The sequence below is a fragment of the Lepisosteus platostomus genome, chromosome 4 (genome assembly GCF_059453375.1).
Source record: "Lepisosteus platostomus isolate fLepPlt1 chromosome 4, fLepPlt1.hap1, whole genome shotgun sequence".
Taxonomy (NCBI): Eukaryota; Metazoa; Chordata; class Actinopteri; order Semionotiformes; family Lepisosteidae; genus Lepisosteus; species Lepisosteus platostomus.
This window is the reverse complement of record NC_142614.1, coordinates 9,290,020-9,309,110: the sequence shown is the minus strand read 5'-3', so window position 1 is coordinate 9,309,110 and position 19,091 is coordinate 9,290,020. Positions and strand designations below refer to the sequence as shown.

The window sequence follows — 19,091 nt, the reverse complement described above, 5'->3', positions numbered from 1 at the left end:
TTTTTCTTTTTTTTTAGTTGTGTCTGTCATTAATGTCAGCTTTTTCAGGGGACAAACTGTCTATCCTGGGGTGCGTTTTTCTGTTTCCTCACGAAACAGTCGAACAGCGGCGTTGTTTTTGTTAAAACGCTTAATTGTCGGAAAGTTTTTAAAAATCTTTTCCTGTTGTTGTAGTCCTGCATTCCCTGCACATTGTTAAGAGTCGCCCCACCCCGCCTCCCCCCCGCACACTCGCACAAAGCCCCGGCTCTCATTACACGGCTTAGTCCTAATGTTTACATGTTATAGTTTTTTTTTCCCCCTGAATGTTTTCCTGTCAGCTTTTCAAATAGATGACGAGGATGAGGGAAGATGGCGCTGTAACATAACGGCCATACATATACATGGCGCTGTATTTTGCAAAAAGTCTCATTTTCGTGAATTGTTTGGAAAAAAGACGAAGGGGCGTCCTGTATTTTAAACGCAGGAGTGTTACCGGGGAAGGGAGGGTGTATTTACGCCTCAGAGAAACGATGTCGAGAGAGGAGAAAGACGGGAAAGAGAGCCAGGGTACCGTGGGAGGCACAACAAAATGGCGGCGCAGTGACTTGGCTCTCTGGCTTCTGGACCTGTCGGCAGCGCCAGAAAGATGCCGCCCAACTTTTAACTCGTAGCGTGGCCTTCTTTTTTGAACAAACAAATAAATAAAATCCATCTCCCGCGTCTCAAATTCTAGAACGTTTCAGCGCGTCACGAAGGCTGAGCGATGAATTCAAATCGTCCGAAGCGGGGTGTGTTGCTTTGTGAAAATAAAATCTGAACAGGTACAAAACAAAAAATTGACCTTTCCGTGACAGCCCTCTCCCCGCCCCTACACTCCACCCGTTCTCCCCCAAAACATTGCTTAACTGGACCGAAGGCAACAAGCTCGAGAGCCTGCAGACTGAGCATGTGGAAAGAGAGCTGGGACTTCAGATCTGACCGCGCTTCTTCACGCTAGGGATCTGCAGAAAAATGAGCAAAGCTGCCGCACAGTCTGTAAAACTGCTATCACCACAGATGGTATCTCCTTGTCTATCCTAATTCTGAACTATTTTAAACTAAAATGGATTATTGGCAGCGGTGGGATTCGAACCCACGCCCCCGAAGAGACTGGAGCCTTAATCCAGCGCCTTAGACCGCTCGGCCACGCTACCATACGAGCCGTCTCTGAAAAAGTATGAATGACTTTATTTGCGCCTACTCCAAACTTTATTTTATTTATTTCTCTCGGATTTCACAGCAAACCAGTTATTCACGCAAAAGGGTTGCACCTAAACATTAGGGCATCATAATATCTTGCTTGGGCAGAAGACGTAATTCTTTAAGACACAAAGTATTTGCCAGGGAAAGGATCGATTTAATCCAGACGTGTACCATTCCTTTACCATATGTGGTAAATCAGAAAAACACAGATCCCGCTCTCCGCCTGGCGCAGTCGCATTCGTAACAACAACACTTAAGAGATAGACGATGCAAGGCGCTGGCCGAGTTACAATGCTGATGGCGAAAAATATATAAGAAAATAGATAAGGGTTGAATTCTGCTAAATAAATTGACATAACTGAAAGCAATCAACAAAAATGAGAATACGAAGTCGCCGGCATGCGACACTCAAGAGTAGGAGGCACCTCTTTACACAAAGGGCAGTGGGAGTCTGGAACAAGCTGCCCAGTTACGAAACCAAAACTATCGTCTTGGAGTCTTTCAGGAAAACTCTGGATGAGCTTCTAATGTACAAATCAGAAACAAGTGCTGAAGTGGTCTCATCTGATCGGTCTCCACTCTTGAGCTCTTTAATACAAACCGACACTCTCTGGTAGCCCACAAGATTAATTCGGACAGCTGTTACAAGGAAGGGCAGTGTCTGTCAATAGCAGGTAGAAAAAATGAGGATCTGAGCTGGGAGTAGGAGGAAATTGGAGGAGATCTGGTGATGGAATCTGTTCCCCATTACTCCTGAGTAATGATCTCCTGGGGCACCAGATCAATGCATTGAGAGGAAAGCTCTCTCCCGGCTCTGCTTACCAGCAGCCATATCACCCTGCAGCTCTCGACTGGCAGCCCTACTGAAGCTCAACAGCTGTGAGCCTGGCCAGTAGCTGGATGGGAGACCTACTGGAAAAGCTAAGGTTGCTGCTGGAAGAGGTGTCAGTAGGGCCAGCAGGGGGCGCTCACCCTGTGGTCTGTGTGGGTGTTTCTCAAAAAGAATAGGGGTGTTTGCTAAATTTCCCGCAGGCCTTTACCAGTCATGGCCTCCTAATAATCCCCATCTCTGAACTGGCTCCATCACTCTGTTCTCCTCTCCACTGACAGCTGGTGTGTGGTGGGTGTACTGGTGCACTATGGCTGCCATTGCATCATCCAGGTGGGGCTGCACATGGGTGGTGGTGGTGGTGGTGGAGGGGAGTCCCCTTTACCTGTGATGTGTTCTGAGTAGAGTGTCCAGAAAAGTACTATATAAGCATAAGCAATTATCATCGTTCCTTCTTTCTGCCACTGCAAAGCACCCAAAATGCTGAACATCTTTGGAGAGCTCAAGAACAAAAAGATTTATAAACATAAATCTGGTTCGAAACGGATCCACACGTCTCCCGTTTCTGTGCTTGCACTGCCTACGGATTCTCTAGGAATCCTGGGGGAATCGCCAACAAGATAGTTGCTTCTCGCCTCTTTTTTTCCCTTCTTCTCTCCTACACAAACACCTCAACTTCGGATTGAAAGAATTCCAGGCAGCCAGGCTCTCACACCAGGCCCAGGTGTTAATTAGGTCCCAGCACCCACTTCGCACCCTCAACACTGCTGCACTTGACGTGTGTGAGAAGTGGGGGGGCTGCCACTGTCGCATCGGATAATCTCCCGACTCCTCTCCGCCCGTGCCGGCCTGACGGCAGCTATTTTTAGGCTGGCAGCAAGCGGGCGACAGCGCCTTCAGCATCTTGGAATTCAAAGTGGCACAGTGCTCTGCCAGTCGCAGCATCAGAAGGGGTGGAGGGGAGGCGAGGCGAGATGAGATTTTTTAACTGTATACTTTAAATCACAAACAAAAGACCTGGCGTTCTGCTTGCATCCCAAACCAGGCCATTGGCCCAATCCAGGCCTTTAGGACCCCCCTATGCAACCACACTCCTGATGACGCCCCCTCCCCAATCCCCTCTTTCAACCAATAAATTTGACCCACTGCAAACTTTTTGAATTATTCTGCATAAAGCAGCATTTAACTTTTACATATCAAAAGCCAGCTGAAAGCTTCATCGTTACTAGGAGCACATAGGACAACAAAGAGATCTCAAGAATGAAATCAGGCCAATTAAAACACTACAAGTTGAAGTGTGGTGGAAGTCAGACTTATCCCAGCACTAGACATTCAGCAATTTCTATAGTCACTCTTTTTTGGCAAAACCACCATAGCTGGAAAAAATGCTCAGCGATTGTGAAGAAATCTCTCCCTGGTTTGAAATCATGCAGAGTCCCAGATTATTAAAAACAGCAGGTCTGACACAAACAGGTACAAACGCCAATCAGAGCACAATCGCCCAGAAGAGACCGAGATCCTTCCTGGTCCTTGTGCAGCACACCCCAAGCCTGGAGCAGACAGCCCGGCACTGCACACAGGACTGAAGCTCTGCAGCGACGGACAGACCTGCCACTGGAGGTGCCGTTTCATCACAAGAGAAACGGCACAAACCCCTCCCTGTGAACCCGAGCAAGATGAAGGGAATGGTCTTGAGCCAACCACGACAACTTCCACGACTGGGTCTAATTTAACCTCGTCTCACTCAAACACGGATTGGTGAGATGTTTCTGGATGTTCCCAAGAGGGAGCAAAACATATGGCACAGAACGACAGCCAACTGATGGATAAAAGATCAGCAGAAACCAGTGAACCTGCTCACTAGAAGGGGAATAACCAGAGCAGGAAATGGCAGCATGGCTCAGGAAACCAGATCACTCTTTTCCTGGAGTCACAGGAATTGAATGCAGAGATAACATTGTATGTGCAGTCCAGCACCTCTTGTGAGCTTTTTATTCTACTCGTGCCCTGCATCACTGTTAAAAGAAAACCCTTTAAAAGCCCACATTAAATAGCTATAAAGAAACATCCAGCACCTTACATTGTATAAAGAATTTATTGGTTTTCTAAAATACATCCCAGTGGTGACGAAACATAAAAACAGTAGATTTCAACAGTCTAAAAGAAGTCACGCTAATCCTCAATATTTCCAAATCCCAACCTATGAGAACAGCTTACTGGCACCAGAACTCATTCGCCAAATAAAGCATCACCTATCAATCAGCAGCTGTTATACAGCTCCAATGAAGCCAATTGATTCATTAATTGAAATAAAAACCTACAGGCTGCACTAGGTCTGGTGCTGGGCAGCACTGCTTGAAGCAGTCCGAGCGCCTCTACATTCCAGAAAAGGCGGTCACAGTCTCCGTACTAAAAAAAGGCAGGTTGAGCCAGCTTGTCTTAACTCCTTTCAAGACAATTCAAGGCAGAAAATTGCATATTCTTCCCTTACAGACAGCTGCAAAGCTTCCTCAAAACAGCTGTAATTCAAAAATGCCATCTTGAGGACCCCCAGGCCAACACTTAGCATGCTGGGATCTCCAGTATAATTTATTTACATTGGGATACAAGAGAGAACATTCAGACAACATATATAAGACAAGACATACAAGAACGGCATACTGTGCCTTTGACCGTGGAAGACTTTTCATAAACCTGCATAAAAAAAAAAATTTCAGCCAGAATAACGAGTTCCAGGAATTGCTATTAACGGAGACAGTGACTACAACTCCAAAAACTAAAAGACCGGTCAAGACAGTCCCTGTTCTTCAAACAACCTCACAGCAAAGATCCTGTCCTGCTGTTGAGGTCCAAGGCTTCAGGTCCTGAGGAACACCTCCACCTCCCCGACACCAGGGGGCGCCAGCCAGTTGTTTCCAGCAGAGTCCACACAGATGGTACAGGTGCTAAAACCCACAGAGCAGAGGGAACAGGGATGAAAAGTAGCTGAGGTTCGAGAGAAATGACTGCAGATCAGGACGAGCCCCCCCACCCCCACCTCCAGAGGGGCAGGTTGGTTTTCTGCAGGGGCGCTGCTGTATTGTATGTGGAGGTTCAGTGAAGGTTGGATTGGAGAGGCTCTGCACAAAGAGCTGCAGTTCCCTGGAGTGGAGATTCGGACAGCAGCAGGGTTTCGTTTTCCAGCCAGGCGTGCAGACCGCAAGAAAGGCCACGATGCGTCCCACAGGCTCCGGCAGATGCCCCAGTTAGGCTTTCTTGGGGGTGAAGACGGGGGGCAGCACGCGGCGGGAGTTGCTCTTGACCCAGGGGTGCTCCTGCACGCCCTTCAGCGAGAGCCGCATGGTGGGGCTGTGGCGCAGCAGCTTGGAGATCAGGTCCCGCGCGCCCTCCGACACCGTCTTGGGGAAGTGGAGATCCACCTGGAGAGAGAGAGGGGGCAGTCAGCCGAGAGGCAAAGGCCAAGCAGCTACGCCCCTGGGCTGCCCTTAGACCACAGGGCTTCGACCCCCACCTTGGTGATCCTCTTGTAGGTCTCGGTGTGGCTGGAGGTCTCGAAAGGGGGGTTCCCCACCAAGCACTCGTAGCACAGCACCCCGATACACCACAGGTCCACTTTCTCGTCGTGGGTTCTCCCCTCGATCATCTCGGGGGGCAGGTAGTCCAGGGTGCCGCACATCGTCCTCCGTCTGCAGAGGAAAGGCATTTTGACTACAAGCCCGGGCTGTATGTTTGGACCTAAAATTCAAAGCCCAGACTTTCGGTTCAACGTTAAACATTGATACTGCGGATCCCTTCACACAACAGGCTGAATTGGTACAAGCAGTTGCAACAAAAGGATTTGAAAACTAGCCTCCCTAGAGACGTCAGTAGTAAGCAATTTTCCCAAACACAAAAAAAATCATCTATTTTTAGATTTACAAAGAGGCACCCAACGAATGCATACTGGAACTGTGGCAGGGTACTTCACAAGGGAACTGACTTGTATTGCTCAAGTCTCTGTGGGGCAGCTTTACATTTGTAAATAGAAGTTGCTGACTCTTTATAAAGCACCTGTGGATGCAGGCTGTTTACCTGGAATGCAAGGGGTGTCATAGGAGCTCTATTTGTATAATTATCAGCGATTTCTGAATAAATCAACCTTTATCCACACTTAAACTGGAGATTTGAGTCACATCAATGACTATATGGAGTTTTCATAAGGAGAAAGCCAAGCTACCCAACATGGGGATCTTTCACAGACTCTATAGCAGATACAGAAACACCTCTTCACCCCATTAGGGGCTTGACTGCTCACAGCTCACCACAGGAGAGCAGTGTACCACCATGCACATAGCCGTGATCAGAGACGGTGCACAAGAAGCCATTAGTACCAGGCCTCTCCTCTAAACAAATCGATTGGCTGAAGTGGGTACAGGGAGATATTTCCCCCGTAATTTCACCTCTTTCTCCATATGCACAATGCTAGGGTTGTTGGGAAATAACACATGAATCCAAGGGCAAAGACCACAGTCTTGGAGATGGTTAGTTCCCTTCTAACCGAAAATGAGATTTGCCGTCTCCAAAAAACAGCTAGATAGAGATAATAATTGATCACTTGCTAATTAAAGGGCTAGCGTTTCTAACTTGAGCTTATAATGGTGTCAGCAGGCATGAGGGTGGAGGAGAGTAACAGAAGTGAGCGTTGTAGCGGTGGATGGAGAGAACCCACGCAGCACTCACCGCAGGGAAGGTGCGTGGACGGACCAGCCGAAGTCCGCGATCTTCAGCTCCCCGCGGAAGCCCAGCAGCAGGTTCTCAGGCTTGATGTCCCTGTGGATGACCTTCCTCTCGTGGCAGTACTGCAGCGCGTCCGCCAGCTCCTCCATGTACTGGGAAGAGAGAGAGAGGGACAGGCAGCCGTCACCCACAGGGCAACCTGGAATAAGCCAATCAGCTGGGGCGTGCCGACCCTCAGAGCAGAGACCCTGTTTCCGCTGGCTCCGACCAGGGCGGAGTTGCAGCCCGCCTGCCGAGACCCGGGAGATCGATCGATTGCACGGCAGCAGCACCACGAGGCACTGGTGCACCTCCAGCTCAGCAAACACTGCACAACCAAAACTGAGTGGCTGATCCAAGCTGCCCTGACCTAGCAGACCCTGGCCCAGAACTAAAACCAGCAACACTAGGAGAACCGGGCTGAGCCTGAGCTATGAGCAAACGCTGGACTGGTTCTCCCAGCATGGTCCAGGACCGGCCCCGGCCCCAACCCCAACCCCCGCCCCCCTCACCGTGGCAGTGCGCTGGTCGTTGAAGCGCCCGCAGCGCTGCAGCTGCTTGTACATCTCCCCCTGCGGGGCGTACTCCAGGATCAGGTACACGCGCGTCCGGTCGTGGAAGTAGTTGTAGAAGCGCAGGATGTTGGGATGCCTGGAGAGAGAGAGTGAGGAAGGGGATGAGCGACGAGCTCGAAAGTTTCCCCTCCTACCTGCGTCGGACATGTAGATTCAAGATAAGCTCAAACACTCCTACGGTGTGCTCAAGCAGGTGGGGACTGCAGTGCACAAGCACACATACAATCTATCACAAACAGCTTAAAGAAAACTAACCAGAGGGCAATGTGCACGTTTGAATATAGCCGGAGTCTTGTGGGTACGACTCAGCGGGTGTCAGTTATCAAACCTGGGAAGGTTGGAGCTGGAGTATGCAAGGACGCAAGATAACAGTCTTTCTGGAGAGGTCACAACTGCAGCAGACAGGCTTGATTGGACCTGGGAAGTTCCCCCAGTTTATCTGAAAAACTGTGCGAGGGACAGTCTGGGAGGGGCAGAGAGCCATTAGGACCAGGAGTTTCCAATCCCAGTGTCCCCAGCATCTCCCCGCTTTTCATTCCGCTCTGGGGCACCACGACGGCCAGAACTATTCCGCATGTTTCAGCTCTTGATGATTTCACTATCCTTCCACTGAACAGGCTCCACTCCCAGCCTGCAAGTCCTAAGCAACTACCAGCACCTACAGGAAAGGGGCGTAACAAGGGGCCGAGCTGGAACGGAGGCCCACAGACACCAGGACACCCCCACCCCCCTACCCGAGAACCCCAGTGTGACCTCCGCTGACCTGAGGTGCGACTGGATCTCGATCTCCCTCCGCAGCTGGTGCTCCACGCCCTCCTTCTCGATCTGCGACTTGAACAGCACCTTCAGCGCCACGATGAACTTCAGCTTGCGGTCCCGGGCCAAGTAGACGTTGCCGAACTTGCCCTTGCCCAGCGGACGCCCGATGTCGAAGTCCTTGATGCTGAAGCGCTTCCTGCTGGGAAGCGAAGCAACAAGAACGCTAGAGTGGAAGGAGCCGGACGGGAATGACCCACACGGACAGATCTCGCCGCAGGAGCCACCAGATGCAAACTAGATTTGAACTAGACAGAGACCTGGGTATTCAGACCCACATTACAACCCACTGGGTTTCAAGATCAGCAAGAACTGAACCAGAAGGCACGTGGAAACTAAACAGGAAGTCCTTTCTAGACCGAGAAGAACAAGGCATGTCTGCACAAAGGTGTGCGGAGGCCCAGAACAAACTGTGACCGAAGCCAGTAGATTGAAGTGGTATAATGAATATCAATTACGTACCAAAATGACCACCACCTGTACCTTCTTAGAAAAAGAAACGAGCCATTCCTTTTATTCAGCTAAAATCTGACCTTCATACCACCGATTGTAATGCGGCACCCAGGTGAAACTATTTCAGGGCTGCCACTAACGATTACTCTATCGACTATTTTTAATTGATTATCCAACAACTAATTTCATCCAAATAATGCAAGTAGGCAAATGAATTACAACATGAATAAAACATGCATTAAAAAATTCCACCTTAAATTGCGATTTACATACATGCTTATTCATAGGCGTCGTGAATACAGCTGCTAGATTATTATTCTGAACCCAAGTGGGTTGGCTTGGCTACGTATCTTGTTAAACAGGCATAAAGAGGCTAAATACTGTTTGTAAAGTATAAAATGATACCAATTGAAAGCATAGGGCAGGGGACAGCAACTCAGCTCTTGAGGAGAAGACTGAAGTGGAACAAAAATACTATACCTTTGGAGCCACAATGCGTGAACAAAATTACAACTTCTGTAACTAAACAGACTCCGGTAAAGGCTCACGCTACCAATTTTTCCTCTTTTTGGAAAGCCAACCAGCCATTGAAACGGTAGGTTCCAACAGAAGTGTAACACGCGCATTCTTAAACCAGCAAAAATCCTGTGCTCTTCGCTATATTTAAAAACACATCTTCCCGAGTCAGCCTGATCGTTTGTTGAAATCCGATCTCTTTACAATTTAATCACCGGAGAGAATAATTAAAAATAACTTAGAGCTCTCGTGTGTTTTTTGGGTTTTTTTTATTGCCGCTCAATTTTGACAGACCACCAATTTGTATTTTTCAGGTGTTCGTGCATGGAACTACAAAACCATTGTGTCTTTTTTAAGTGAAATACTCCCTCACCCCGTTATTGTCTTATGTACAACCCAGAACTCTATTTTCTCTTAAGACTACTTGCAGAGATACTTACGCTGGCCGGAGGCAGCTGCTTTGATTACTGGAGACGGCTACTCTTCCCGGGCCTGGGAGAAAAATTGCAGTTGTCAGTGTTTAATAACCCAGCAAACATTAAAAGCACTTTTTGGCCTTCAATTGCAGTTTAAGGCTACTTGTCAAAATGCTCCTCTTGGGAAATAAAGCAAGAAAGGAATTGCCACAATATGCTTTAGTCAGTGATCACTTCACACCACTCATGAGTGTGTTAATACTGACCCATGATTAAGTTGTGGCTGGTGGCTTCAGAAACTGGGTTTCTCAGGACTCGCTGGGGCCCCATCGTTCCTGGCACAGTTCCAAACTTGGCAGGGAAGATGAGAAAGAAAAAAAAATTGTGAACGCTTTTTCATTTCAAACAACATTCCTGCAACAAGAAATTGCCTTGCCGTCTAGGACACCCAATTCTGCCACCTTAGACTTTGAACACCAAGCTCACAATAGGTACGACTGGAGTGATCCAGCTTCTCGACACGTTCTCATTCCAGTTCAGTTAAAGGCGTAATCAGGCCAGTTTAACAACTTCAGCACTGTCTGGAGAGCAGGGTGTACACCAGTGTCAGTCCCATTCTGTAATTCATACAATGCAGATAGCCACACAATTACGTGCAGCTTATAAGAAGCGGAAGGGTTAATAACGCGCACAGTGACAGACTGAGCAGTGCAGATCAGACTACCCTCTCCCTAGAAACAGTTTCTAGCTCCTCCCGTGGGACTCCCAGGTGACCCCAGGCCAGCCGATAGGTATACCCCCCGCCAGCGTCCGGGATCTGCCCTGGCTCTCTTCCCAGTGGGATTTGCCCAGTACACCTGTAGTGGGGGGCGTTTGTTAAAAACTAAGAGCATACAACTGAGAGCCATCTAGCTCACCTGGTTTGCTCCATAGCTCTTTAATACCTGGATCCAACCAGGATATTTCTTGAAGGACACTAAGCCATCAGCTCTCAGCCAGGCAGGGCAGCTTGTTCCAGACACCCACCCCCCTTTGCGTAAAGATAGTGTCACCCGTTTTCAATCAATCAATGCAGGAGAATACACGCACGCTGGTTCAGTTTTGGTTGGGGGGGGCAACAAGATATCAAACATGCATTTTGATTGTTGCATAACATACATGCAAATCAATACACCACAACAGCTCACAAAAAAAGTGTTGGAGGGGTAGAATCTAGTAATAGGAGACCAACAGTTCAGAACTTACCGGTTGTCTCAGAGCAGATCTGGGCTCCTGGTTTTCTTTATTGGACATCTCCCCAGTCTGGGAAATTATAATTAAAGTCAAAAGCTTAAGCAATTTCTCAGCTCGCCTTCCAAAGGTGTCGGCAAAACCATGGATGAAGACAGCTCCCTCCTACATATATGCGAGTCACTCTGGTTATCTTTCGGGGTGAGACGCGCCATTTATAAAAGCGGATAAGTTAATTTTAACTACATTTAGAGACCTCCTGGTGGCGGGGAGAGGAACTACAGCTGCTGACATCTTTTTTTAAAGGACCAATCACCGGGCGTTTGATGGATAAACTACCAGAAGACAGAAAATCGAGAAGACTCCCCCAACGGTCATTTAAAATGCAGTTTACACCGAAAAAAAAAGTAGTCTACTGAAGGGCTCTGCAACGCCACAGGACAAAAAGCTCAAAACAAGAACCTGTTGTGTCCACAAGGCGATTTTACAGCTGCTGCAGTTACGAGCCGGTCAGATCTTAAAGATCAACACCAATTGAGTTACGGGCAAGACGCTCGCCATCTTAAAAGGTTCACTGCAGCGTCTCACAAGCGTTAAGGTGCAACACAAGAAGAGGCACTTTAAAGACGACGCGTTTGAGCACGACTGTACATCCTGTCGAAATCCGTGCGCTGGAGGCTTTCAAGAGGTCAGCTATAGTGACAGTGAAGGAACAAGAGACCTGAACACACACTGAAGGCGGCTCCACAGCCTAAACGTTGTGTCTCTCCTTTTCAGCACGGAGGAGCAAGAACTTGTTCCTTTGCAGCCTACGCATGCTGACGCAGTTACTTACTTGAACTACTACAATAACCTTATCAAGTCTACCACGAAGGAGTGCTTAACCACGGGTGATATCGAGTTGATTAAATACTGTACGTCCATTTAGCTGTACCACCCGGGTGTGGAATATAGATACCCCCAAACCGGCATCCAGCGGTTTCCTTTCGTGTCCTGCCTCTGGGTTTTCGGATTATAAACGCCCGGCAGTTTTATTTTAAATTCAAGGCGATTCCGGAAAGGGTCCCAGTAAATTAACACAGATCGATACACCAACAGTTATTCAATTACAAATGATTTGCCTTTTGTTTACCTAAACTAACTACCCGCTGAAAAGTTACACCTCGGGTTGTGGTTTACCTCCGTCTGAGAATCGTTTTAAAGGGAGATAAGCTGCTATACACGAAGTGAAAAGATAAAGACGGGTAAAATGCTTTAAAACGTTACTCGATAACAAAACTCCACAAAAAAACACGTCAGATACGATGTTTAACGAAACCAACAAATCAAAAACAACTAGCATAGCCAGCGCAGAAAAGGATTTATTAAACGTCTCCCAATATAATCGCAAATAATATATATTTTTTTAATTACATTTTTACCTGCATATGCACTGTTGCTCCCTGCTTCTACAGCCAGTTGCTAACCCCCACGAGCGTGACCGCCAATGTTTAAATCCAAACCGGCGTCTGATTGGACTAGCCAAACGAGAGGTTGAGCTTGTGATTGGCCAGGGCGGTAACCACACAGCCGGCATCAGGAACGCTCATTGGGCACTCGAGATGACAATCTTTTCTGAACTGCCCAGTGAGAAGCACGCCTTCCGAGGAGAGCTTGACGCCCACCGCTCAAATATTACAACCTCGTCTTCTTCCTCCAGCGTAGATGTCAACCATAAAATCATCGGTTTGACCAGAAAAAAAAAAAACATTGGGACAAAGAAATATCCAAAATCCAGTTCACATCTTATTAAAACATTCAGCACAAAAAAGTGCGAGACACGATTAAGCAGGATCATTAAATCACGAAATTAGCCTTTAAAAGAGCTGTGGAAGTCACTCAACTGAAGCATACACCTGTCCTTCTTGGAGTCGGGCATGTATCTTTAAGGGAAGTCTGCCCCAACCTTTGAGTTGCATACAGAGATGTGATCCTCAATGGAGACATGTACAGTATACCGCATCATTCTGTGTTGTGCTTTTCTGCAGAGCTAGCTGGGCAGCTCCAACAAGACCCCCCCTCCCCCCCATCTAAAAGCAGAAGGCAAAGCCTGACAGCAGAGGAGCAATGTCAGTCACACTGCCTTCCACTGTCTCCTCACTTGCCTTGTAAGGTCAGCACATTGCTCGCCAGCAAAAGACCTTTATTTTCCTCTCAATAATAATAGGGGGAAAAAAAAGCATGGCAGAAAACAATAAAATTGCTATGCACACACACAACACCTAACAGGCAACCAGCATAAAAATCACAGACTGCTTATTGTCAAGTTGGCTGTTTATTTTAGAAAATATAAAAAGATCAAGAGCCCCTGCCGGCTGACCCATTTACTGCCCTTCAGCAGCTGCCAGGCTCTGCCAGCAGCAAAGGTACCTCTTCCTCTTCACCCGGCAGCGGCCTGCTCTCTCTCTGCTGCGGGCGCTCACCCTGGCGAAGAGCCGGCCTGTATTTCTGCACCCGGAGCACCCGCAGTGGAGGGACACACAGCCTGGGGCCACAGGAACCGCTGGGCACTGCGTGGCTCCGGTTTGGCTCCCTGCCTTTCTTTGATTTTATTTTTTGCACGAGAGGAGATGTAGACCGGGTGTGGCTGGTTTTTCCGAATAAGCAGCAACAGCGTCGGTAAAGCCGTGAACCGAACGAGCCGGTCGGGCTGAGCGGCGTCCTGCCGGCATGTGCGTGTTCCCATGGAACGACCTCAAGGCGAAATCTGAAGGGGGTGGGGGGGGGGGTTTGTGCTGGGTTCAATTTTCTCCAGTTGGGTGGAGGGGAGGAACGTGGTTCATGGTTCAGCTAAAAGGAGGGCAGCCCTAACTGTGAGTCTGCCTCCCGGCTCACAGAGGCTTCTTCTTCAGCCCAAACACTGCGATGAAGAGGAAGATCTCCACAACAGCAGGCAGAGCGCTGAAAACACAACAGAGAACACAGGAATCAATACCACTTACACTACAGTCTGAATATACATCATAGTCCCAACCCTTGTCCTGGGGATCCACACACTTGCAGTGTTTGGTCCACCTGAGTGCTCAATAATCAAACCCTTGATAGGGCTAATAGTAGGTGAGATATCGACCCAATTCATCCGTTCAGGGCTTAGTAAGAAATAAGAGGAGAAAGACACAGTGTGACTGTCCAGGACAGGGTTGTACATCCCCGACTTGTGACTGACCCCTAGGCCCACGTCCCACCGAATCCCACAGCTGCAAGGACGTGCAACTTTACCTGCAGAATCCAAAAATATACCAGTAGGTCCAGCACTCCCACTTCTGGAACACGAAGAAGGACAGGCAGACAGAGGCGCTGCAGTGACAGGCCAGGGCTGGCAGGGGGCGCCAGTCAGGGAAAAACAACCAAACCAGACTGAGGGGAGGGTGGGGGGGGGGGATGCTCTCATTGTTTTTATCAATGCTGTAAGCACCAGCCGGTTTCACTTAAAGTCTTCAAAAGGGATAACTGTCTTCAACAGGAACTCCTTCTGTGTTCAGAGATGTGGCAACAAATACATGTGCTCACATCACACATTTGCGTTAAGACTTAGCTCTTTCTTCAAGGAGGCCTTAGTTAAGGTAGGAATCAACCTACAGTTGCAACACAGAGAAGATCTACAATTCTAAATTCTAAAAATATTTTTTATTTCACAACTCCCTGCCTTAGTGCAAAGTGTTTCCTTCTGGAAAAAAAATCACAACTCAATTTCCTTAAACACAATTATAATTTTTGTAGTGGTAAACCTAATTAAAACTTTTTAGTATCCTACTACCTGCGTTCAAGATAAGGGGGGAACCCTGGACAACTAAACTGCCAAGTCAGTTACTTGCCACGTCTTGTGGGCGACCAACATTTACTGTTTTGGCTGAAACCAGCACCGTGTGGACCAGAGGGCTCGGTCTTCCCTCTGAGCGAGTCCCAAAAACAGACCTAAAGCGCTCCCCCCCCCCCCGTTACTGCATCGGTCTGCCTGTGCCGTCACTCGCTCAGTCACTGACCTGCAGAAGGCGAATATCCACCAGTACAGGCCGCAGTCCCACTGCTCGAAGAGGAAGAAGACGAGCGCGACTCCGGCGCTGGCGTGGGCCGCAGTGGCTGGAGGGCAGTGGCTGAGTCAGGGAGTGGTAACCCCAGGCGCTCACGGGGTGCCCTTATGGCCACGAGAACCCGTTCCAGTCAAACCCAGATTCCCTGAGCCTTAAAGAGGGATCCCCACTGCTGGTCCTGGTGACCCCATAGCGTCGGCCAGCTCCAGGTCTCTTAACTGATCTCTTCACTGAACCTACAGCTCACTTAATCAGAGCACTTTCAACTTTATCGGCTCTTAGAAAAACAGAAATTCAGCTGCGTACCGTACGAAACATGCATCTCTAATTCCAGCCACCTGATTCCTAGCTGCTGGATGTAAGGCAGGATGCACCCTGGACAGGAAGCCACTCCATCGCAGTGGAGACCCATCTCAGATACACTCATACCAGGACATCTCACATGTCACAGCAAGATGACATCTTTCCCTGTTTGTTCACTGCGCTACTCTCAGGACACCCTGCCTGACACACTGACGGCTAAACCCTGCCTGTGCCTGCTCTCTCTCCGATATTCATCAACCCATCCTCAGCTGGATCGGAGTGTCCAACTGCTTTCTGTATTTCCCTGCCCCTAGGGGAAGTCGGTCCTGTCAACTTCAGGGCTGTCCATCACAGCTCCACATGCTTCCCAACTAAAATTCAACAGGTGGGAGACCAGACTCTGCACTGGGAACAGCATATCAGCCTTGGGCAGCTCTGTGAAGGGACCAGGGAGGTCCGGGCCACAGTCCTGGGCAGCGTGTGAAGGATACAGAGGAGGCCCTGGCTGCTGTTGAACATGGACACGCCGGAGAAGAAGCCGGCCAGCTCGATGGCAAACATGCCGAGGGTCACGGAGAGGGCCACGACGAGCCTGCGACACGGAAAGAGAAGCAACCGCCCACAAAACGTCAGAAGGCTTGTAGTGGGAGAGAACCCCGAAACTGACACTTAACACACAGTTCTTCCCATGCATTGGTAAATATTTACACACAGGCAGCACCAACACTTTCACAGAAACACACATACAATACAGAGTGGTACAGTGCCCACTCACTAACCAAAATATTAGGATCCACGCAGTGAAATCACTACACTTCCTCTGTGTGCAGAACAAAGGGTGCAGGTATCAGACACCATCCATCCATCACCTTTCTTGGCCAGAACAACCTCTCAGATCTCCATCCTGCTGTGAAACCAGTGATACAGGTCAATCCCAGACACCACTGTCCCTCCACAGACACTCGAGTGAAAGGGATGGGACTGGGCTGCCGCCATTTCGCAATGGGGGTCCCTAATATTGTGGCAGACAACCGATCTTAAACATGATGTCGAAATTCCGTTGGACTTACTGTGTATCCTGGCTGTTGTACTCTTCCTGTGTGTACTCTAAAGGCAGGCAGGCCAGGACGTTATTCTCCTGAGAGTAAAACACACCGACACACTAGTTAGGGAGAAGGCCAAACATCAGGGGTGCATTCACCAGGCACAGCACTCAGTCCCACATCGCTATCAATCTTCAGGGACAGCAACATTTATGATTCCCAATTTATTTCCCACTTACATATCTGTACCCATGAGTACAGCGGGTCACCTGGGATTTGAACCCACAACTTTCCTGTTACGAGAGCTTAGCCCTGACTACACTGCCATGCAGCACAGGGCAGTGGTAAGAGACCCATTGGAAGGACTAACTGAAGCTGAAAGCCACTAGAGATCTTAGAAAACTATTAAGAATTTTGCAAGAATGTTTGCTTATTAAGACGTACGGGTAGCCTGACAATTGGTTCTGCTGGAAGTGCGGGCTCGTACCCGGGACCAAAATATTGTGATGACAATGACGAGGTGCGCAGTGAGGGTGAGGAACCGGGCCGGAACCAGGCTGCTCACAGCAGACATCTCTACTTTTGGGGCCGGGCCGGGCCAGGCCGGGTCGGCAGGGCCGAGGTCAGAGGTCAGAGGCACCGAGGCTCGCCGGGACCTGCAGAGGAAGAACAGAAGGACAGGGCAGAGCTGAAACTGGACTCTTTTCCTTCACCCGGGCGCGTCTGACAGATCCGGCCCCATCTTTCCACACGAGGGCTCAAACACTAGGAAAGATTCACCGGACACCCTACTACTGCTGCTGCTGCTACTGAGAAGTGGAGCGAACAAGAACAGATTAAGAAAACTACATTTAATATCACTTAGATTAACAATTAGGATAATATATGTGACTATTCGTGACTAGAAGCTCAAAATGTTAAAATGACGCAAGTTACTACGCTCGTACTCCACTAATGAAGTCCCTCCTCACTTCTTTATTAAACCCGGTTGAACATGAACGTTTTTCTTAATGTTTCGTAAAACAAACACCGAGTATTTTAGGAATGAGGAAAAACAGATTTTTTTTTTGCACAACAATAGATAACATTATCTAGTGGAATTATTACCGACACCGCTGGACTTGTATTACATACTTCAAAACACCCAGGACGGCACACGGTGCCCGTCTTTTGTGTTAATTTAAGAGTTAACACATTTTAAAACAATTTGTTCGTTTCTTACCGTTACGGTGGAGCTATGATTTATTTTCAAACCGACAAATACAATCCAGCGCCCTCCGCAAATATGATACCAATGAAACAAAAATACAAAAACAACACACTTTTGGAGTTAAAAGGAAAATGAGATGAAAGCACAAATTATGCTTAAAAATCTGAAATTAGGCTTCATAGTTTACAACAGCTCACTAAACAATCGACACTCACGCCGCCCGCTGTCGTTGCTACAGCAACTGAACAGATCTCCGCGCACTCTCGCGAGAAGCCTCGCGTTCTGCGAGGTGACGTTTACAGGGTGACGAAGGAAATCGCGGAAGTGACACGAAATAGCAAATAAAAAATTGGAGACTTAAGTGGAGATTTAAAAACAGAGCGGGCGTGTGTTTCCAGACTGTAGCAAACAAGGACAGTTTTCTTTTGCCACATGTTTGTTAAAACTTTTGATTAGATCAGAACTAGCTCCATCACCATCAACTCCTTCACTTGTCCTTTTGTGAAGCACATATAAATGTGTATGTATCCAACCGTGTTTAACCCATGATATACAAAAAGTGTATAAAACACACCATGATATTGCTCTATATACTGTATTGCTCTGCTAACAGACACTGACAGCCGAACCACTAGGAACGCCTTAATTACCACGATATGTAAATTACTTACGCAAGGGTTTCTGGGGGAAATGAACCGCTCACGATTTACTGAAATAAAACGTGTTTAATACGGCTGTTGAATCCTTTTTGCCTCGAGAGCCTGGGAACTACTTCCTACTCTCATCGACATTATCTGCTGCTTGTACGGTCGAATATTGAAGTTTAAAATGGGCCAGTTGTCGTTTCTTACCATGACCGGTTCGACCCGAAACATAAAGGACTAACTCCGCGTTAGCACTTAAACGGCATCGTCAGTGAGGTAGTTCCTTACCTGTTACTCCAGCAATGGAGTTTCAGAACATGATGAATGGGGAGAGATGAGATGATGATTAATATCTCACAATTGATGAGGAATGCAACACCCTCGTTAATTCCATTCTGATTTTCACTGACGATCAAAACAACTTTATTTGTTAAATATAAGAAAATAACTGTTGATCCAGATAAAGTGTACTAAAGCTTCGTTGATCTTACTTGTTCTGATTAATTATGTTTAGCAAATAAATCTTCTAATTACACTGAAGTCGTTGTCGAAGGAAAAATTTAATTACCTTCTGTCTGTCGCTTTTTAATTTTAATAGAGTCATTATACCTCCGTTTTTAGGAAACTCCACAGTCTCTTCTTCTCTTCTGCAGCAGGAAATAAAACGTAACTTAAAAAAAAAATTAAATGTGTAAACAAATTTGTGTTTACAAATACAAATAGAGGAGAGGAAATGGATGAAAGATGAAACAGAAAAAAACTTAACTGCCAGAGGTAAGGAGGAAAAGTATTTATGTGACCAAGTAATATTTTTTACATACATCAAATAATAATTGCATTTTTTTTCTTATAAAATATACTTTATTCCGAAAAAAAAAACATCTCAAAAGGAAACATCTCACACATATTAACACTCTACGTAATAAAAACAACGGCGGAACGGCAGTGATTGTCCGTTATCAATCATTGCAAGTGTGGGCGGATTTGCGCGATTATGAGAGTCCCTC

At 47.6% G+C, this 19,091-nt stretch overlaps 2 protein-coding genes and 2 non-coding genes across 7 annotated transcripts; 1 reads left to right on the top strand and 3 right to left on the bottom strand.

Annotated features, from left to right (window-relative positions):
- Nucleotides 1-1,093: 1,093 nt before the first annotated feature.
- trnal-aag (transfer RNA leucine (anticodon AAG)) lies at nt 1,094-1,175 on the bottom strand. Its single transcript has one exon. It is a non-coding gene; the product is annotated as a tRNA-Leu (tRNA).
- Nucleotides 1,176-4,129: 2,954 nt separating this feature from the next.
- Nucleotides 4,130-12,430, bottom strand: aurkb (aurora kinase B). 2 transcript variants are annotated; one of them, XM_088628241.1, is made up of 9 exons: nt 12,236-12,430; nt 10,830-10,886; nt 9,851-9,935; nt 9,609-9,660; nt 8,147-8,338; nt 7,321-7,459; nt 6,773-6,921; nt 5,565-5,739; nt 4,130-5,472 (listed from the first exon to the last, which is right to left on the bottom strand). In XM_088628241.1, exons 1-9 carry the CDS (start codon nt 12,239-12,241, stop codon nt 5,299-5,301), a joined length of 1,029 nt encoding a protein of 342 aa, XP_088484367.1. In that variant the 5' UTR covers nt 12,242-12,430; the 3' UTR covers nt 4,130-5,298. The 2 variants fall into 2 exon arrangements, with proteins under 2 accessions (XP_088484367.1, XP_088484365.1); XM_088628239.1 differs by having other exon boundaries at nt 8,147-8,341; nt 12,236-12,417.
- Nucleotides 12,431-13,109: 679 nt separating this feature from the next.
- Nucleotides 13,110-17,698, bottom strand: LOC148672485 (transmembrane protein 107-like). 3 transcript variants are annotated; one of them, XM_088628242.1, is made up of 6 exons: nt 17,453-17,698; nt 16,718-16,886; nt 16,258-16,325; nt 15,679-15,779; nt 14,837-14,933; nt 13,110-13,754 (listed from the first exon to the last, which is right to left on the bottom strand). In XM_088628242.1, the coding sequence occupies exons 2-6, from the start codon at nt 16,802-16,804 to the stop codon at nt 13,685-13,687; spliced, it is 423 nt and encodes a 140-aa protein (XP_088484368.1). In that variant the 5' UTR covers nt 16,805-16,886; nt 17,453-17,698; the 3' UTR covers nt 13,110-13,684. The 3 variants fall into 3 exon arrangements, with proteins under 3 accessions (XP_088484368.1, XP_088484369.1, XP_088484370.1); XM_088628243.1 differs by lacking the exon at nt 14,837-14,933 and adding an exon at nt 14,073-14,169; XM_088628244.1 differs by having other exon boundaries at nt 17,656-17,694.
- A 651-nt stretch (nt 17,699-18,349) lies between these two features.
- LOC148672484 (U8 small nucleolar RNA) lies at nt 18,350-18,484 on the top strand. The gene has a single exon (XR_015936238.1). It is a non-coding gene; the product is annotated as a U8 small nucleolar RNA (small nucleolar RNA).
- Nucleotides 18,485-19,091: the final 607 nt, after the last annotated feature.

Bases quoted from the DNA above. Each gene is read 5' to 3' on its own strand.
- aurkb (XM_088628239.1), bottom strand. The intron at 8,342-9,608 runs GTAAGTATCTCT...TTCGCTTCCCAG, and splicing joins AGCAGCTGCCTCCGGCCAGC to CAGGAAGCGCTTCAGCATCA. The intron at 6,922-7,320 runs GTGAGGGGGGCG...CTCTCTTCCCAG, and splicing joins ACGACCAGCGCACTGCCACG to TACATGGAGGAGCTGGCGGA.
- LOC148672485 (XM_088628242.1), bottom strand. From the start codon at position 16,804: ATGTCTGCTGTGAGCAGCCTGGTTCCGGCCCGGTTCCTCACCCTCACT. The intron at 14,934-15,678 runs GTATCCTTCACA...ACTGCCCTCCAG, and splicing joins CAGCAGCCAGGGCCTCCTCT to CCACTGCGGCCCACGCCAGC. The intron at 13,755-14,836 runs GTCAGTGACTGA...TTGTGTTTTCAG, and splicing joins TGGATATTCGCCTTCTGCAG to CGCTCTGCCTGCTGTTGTGG.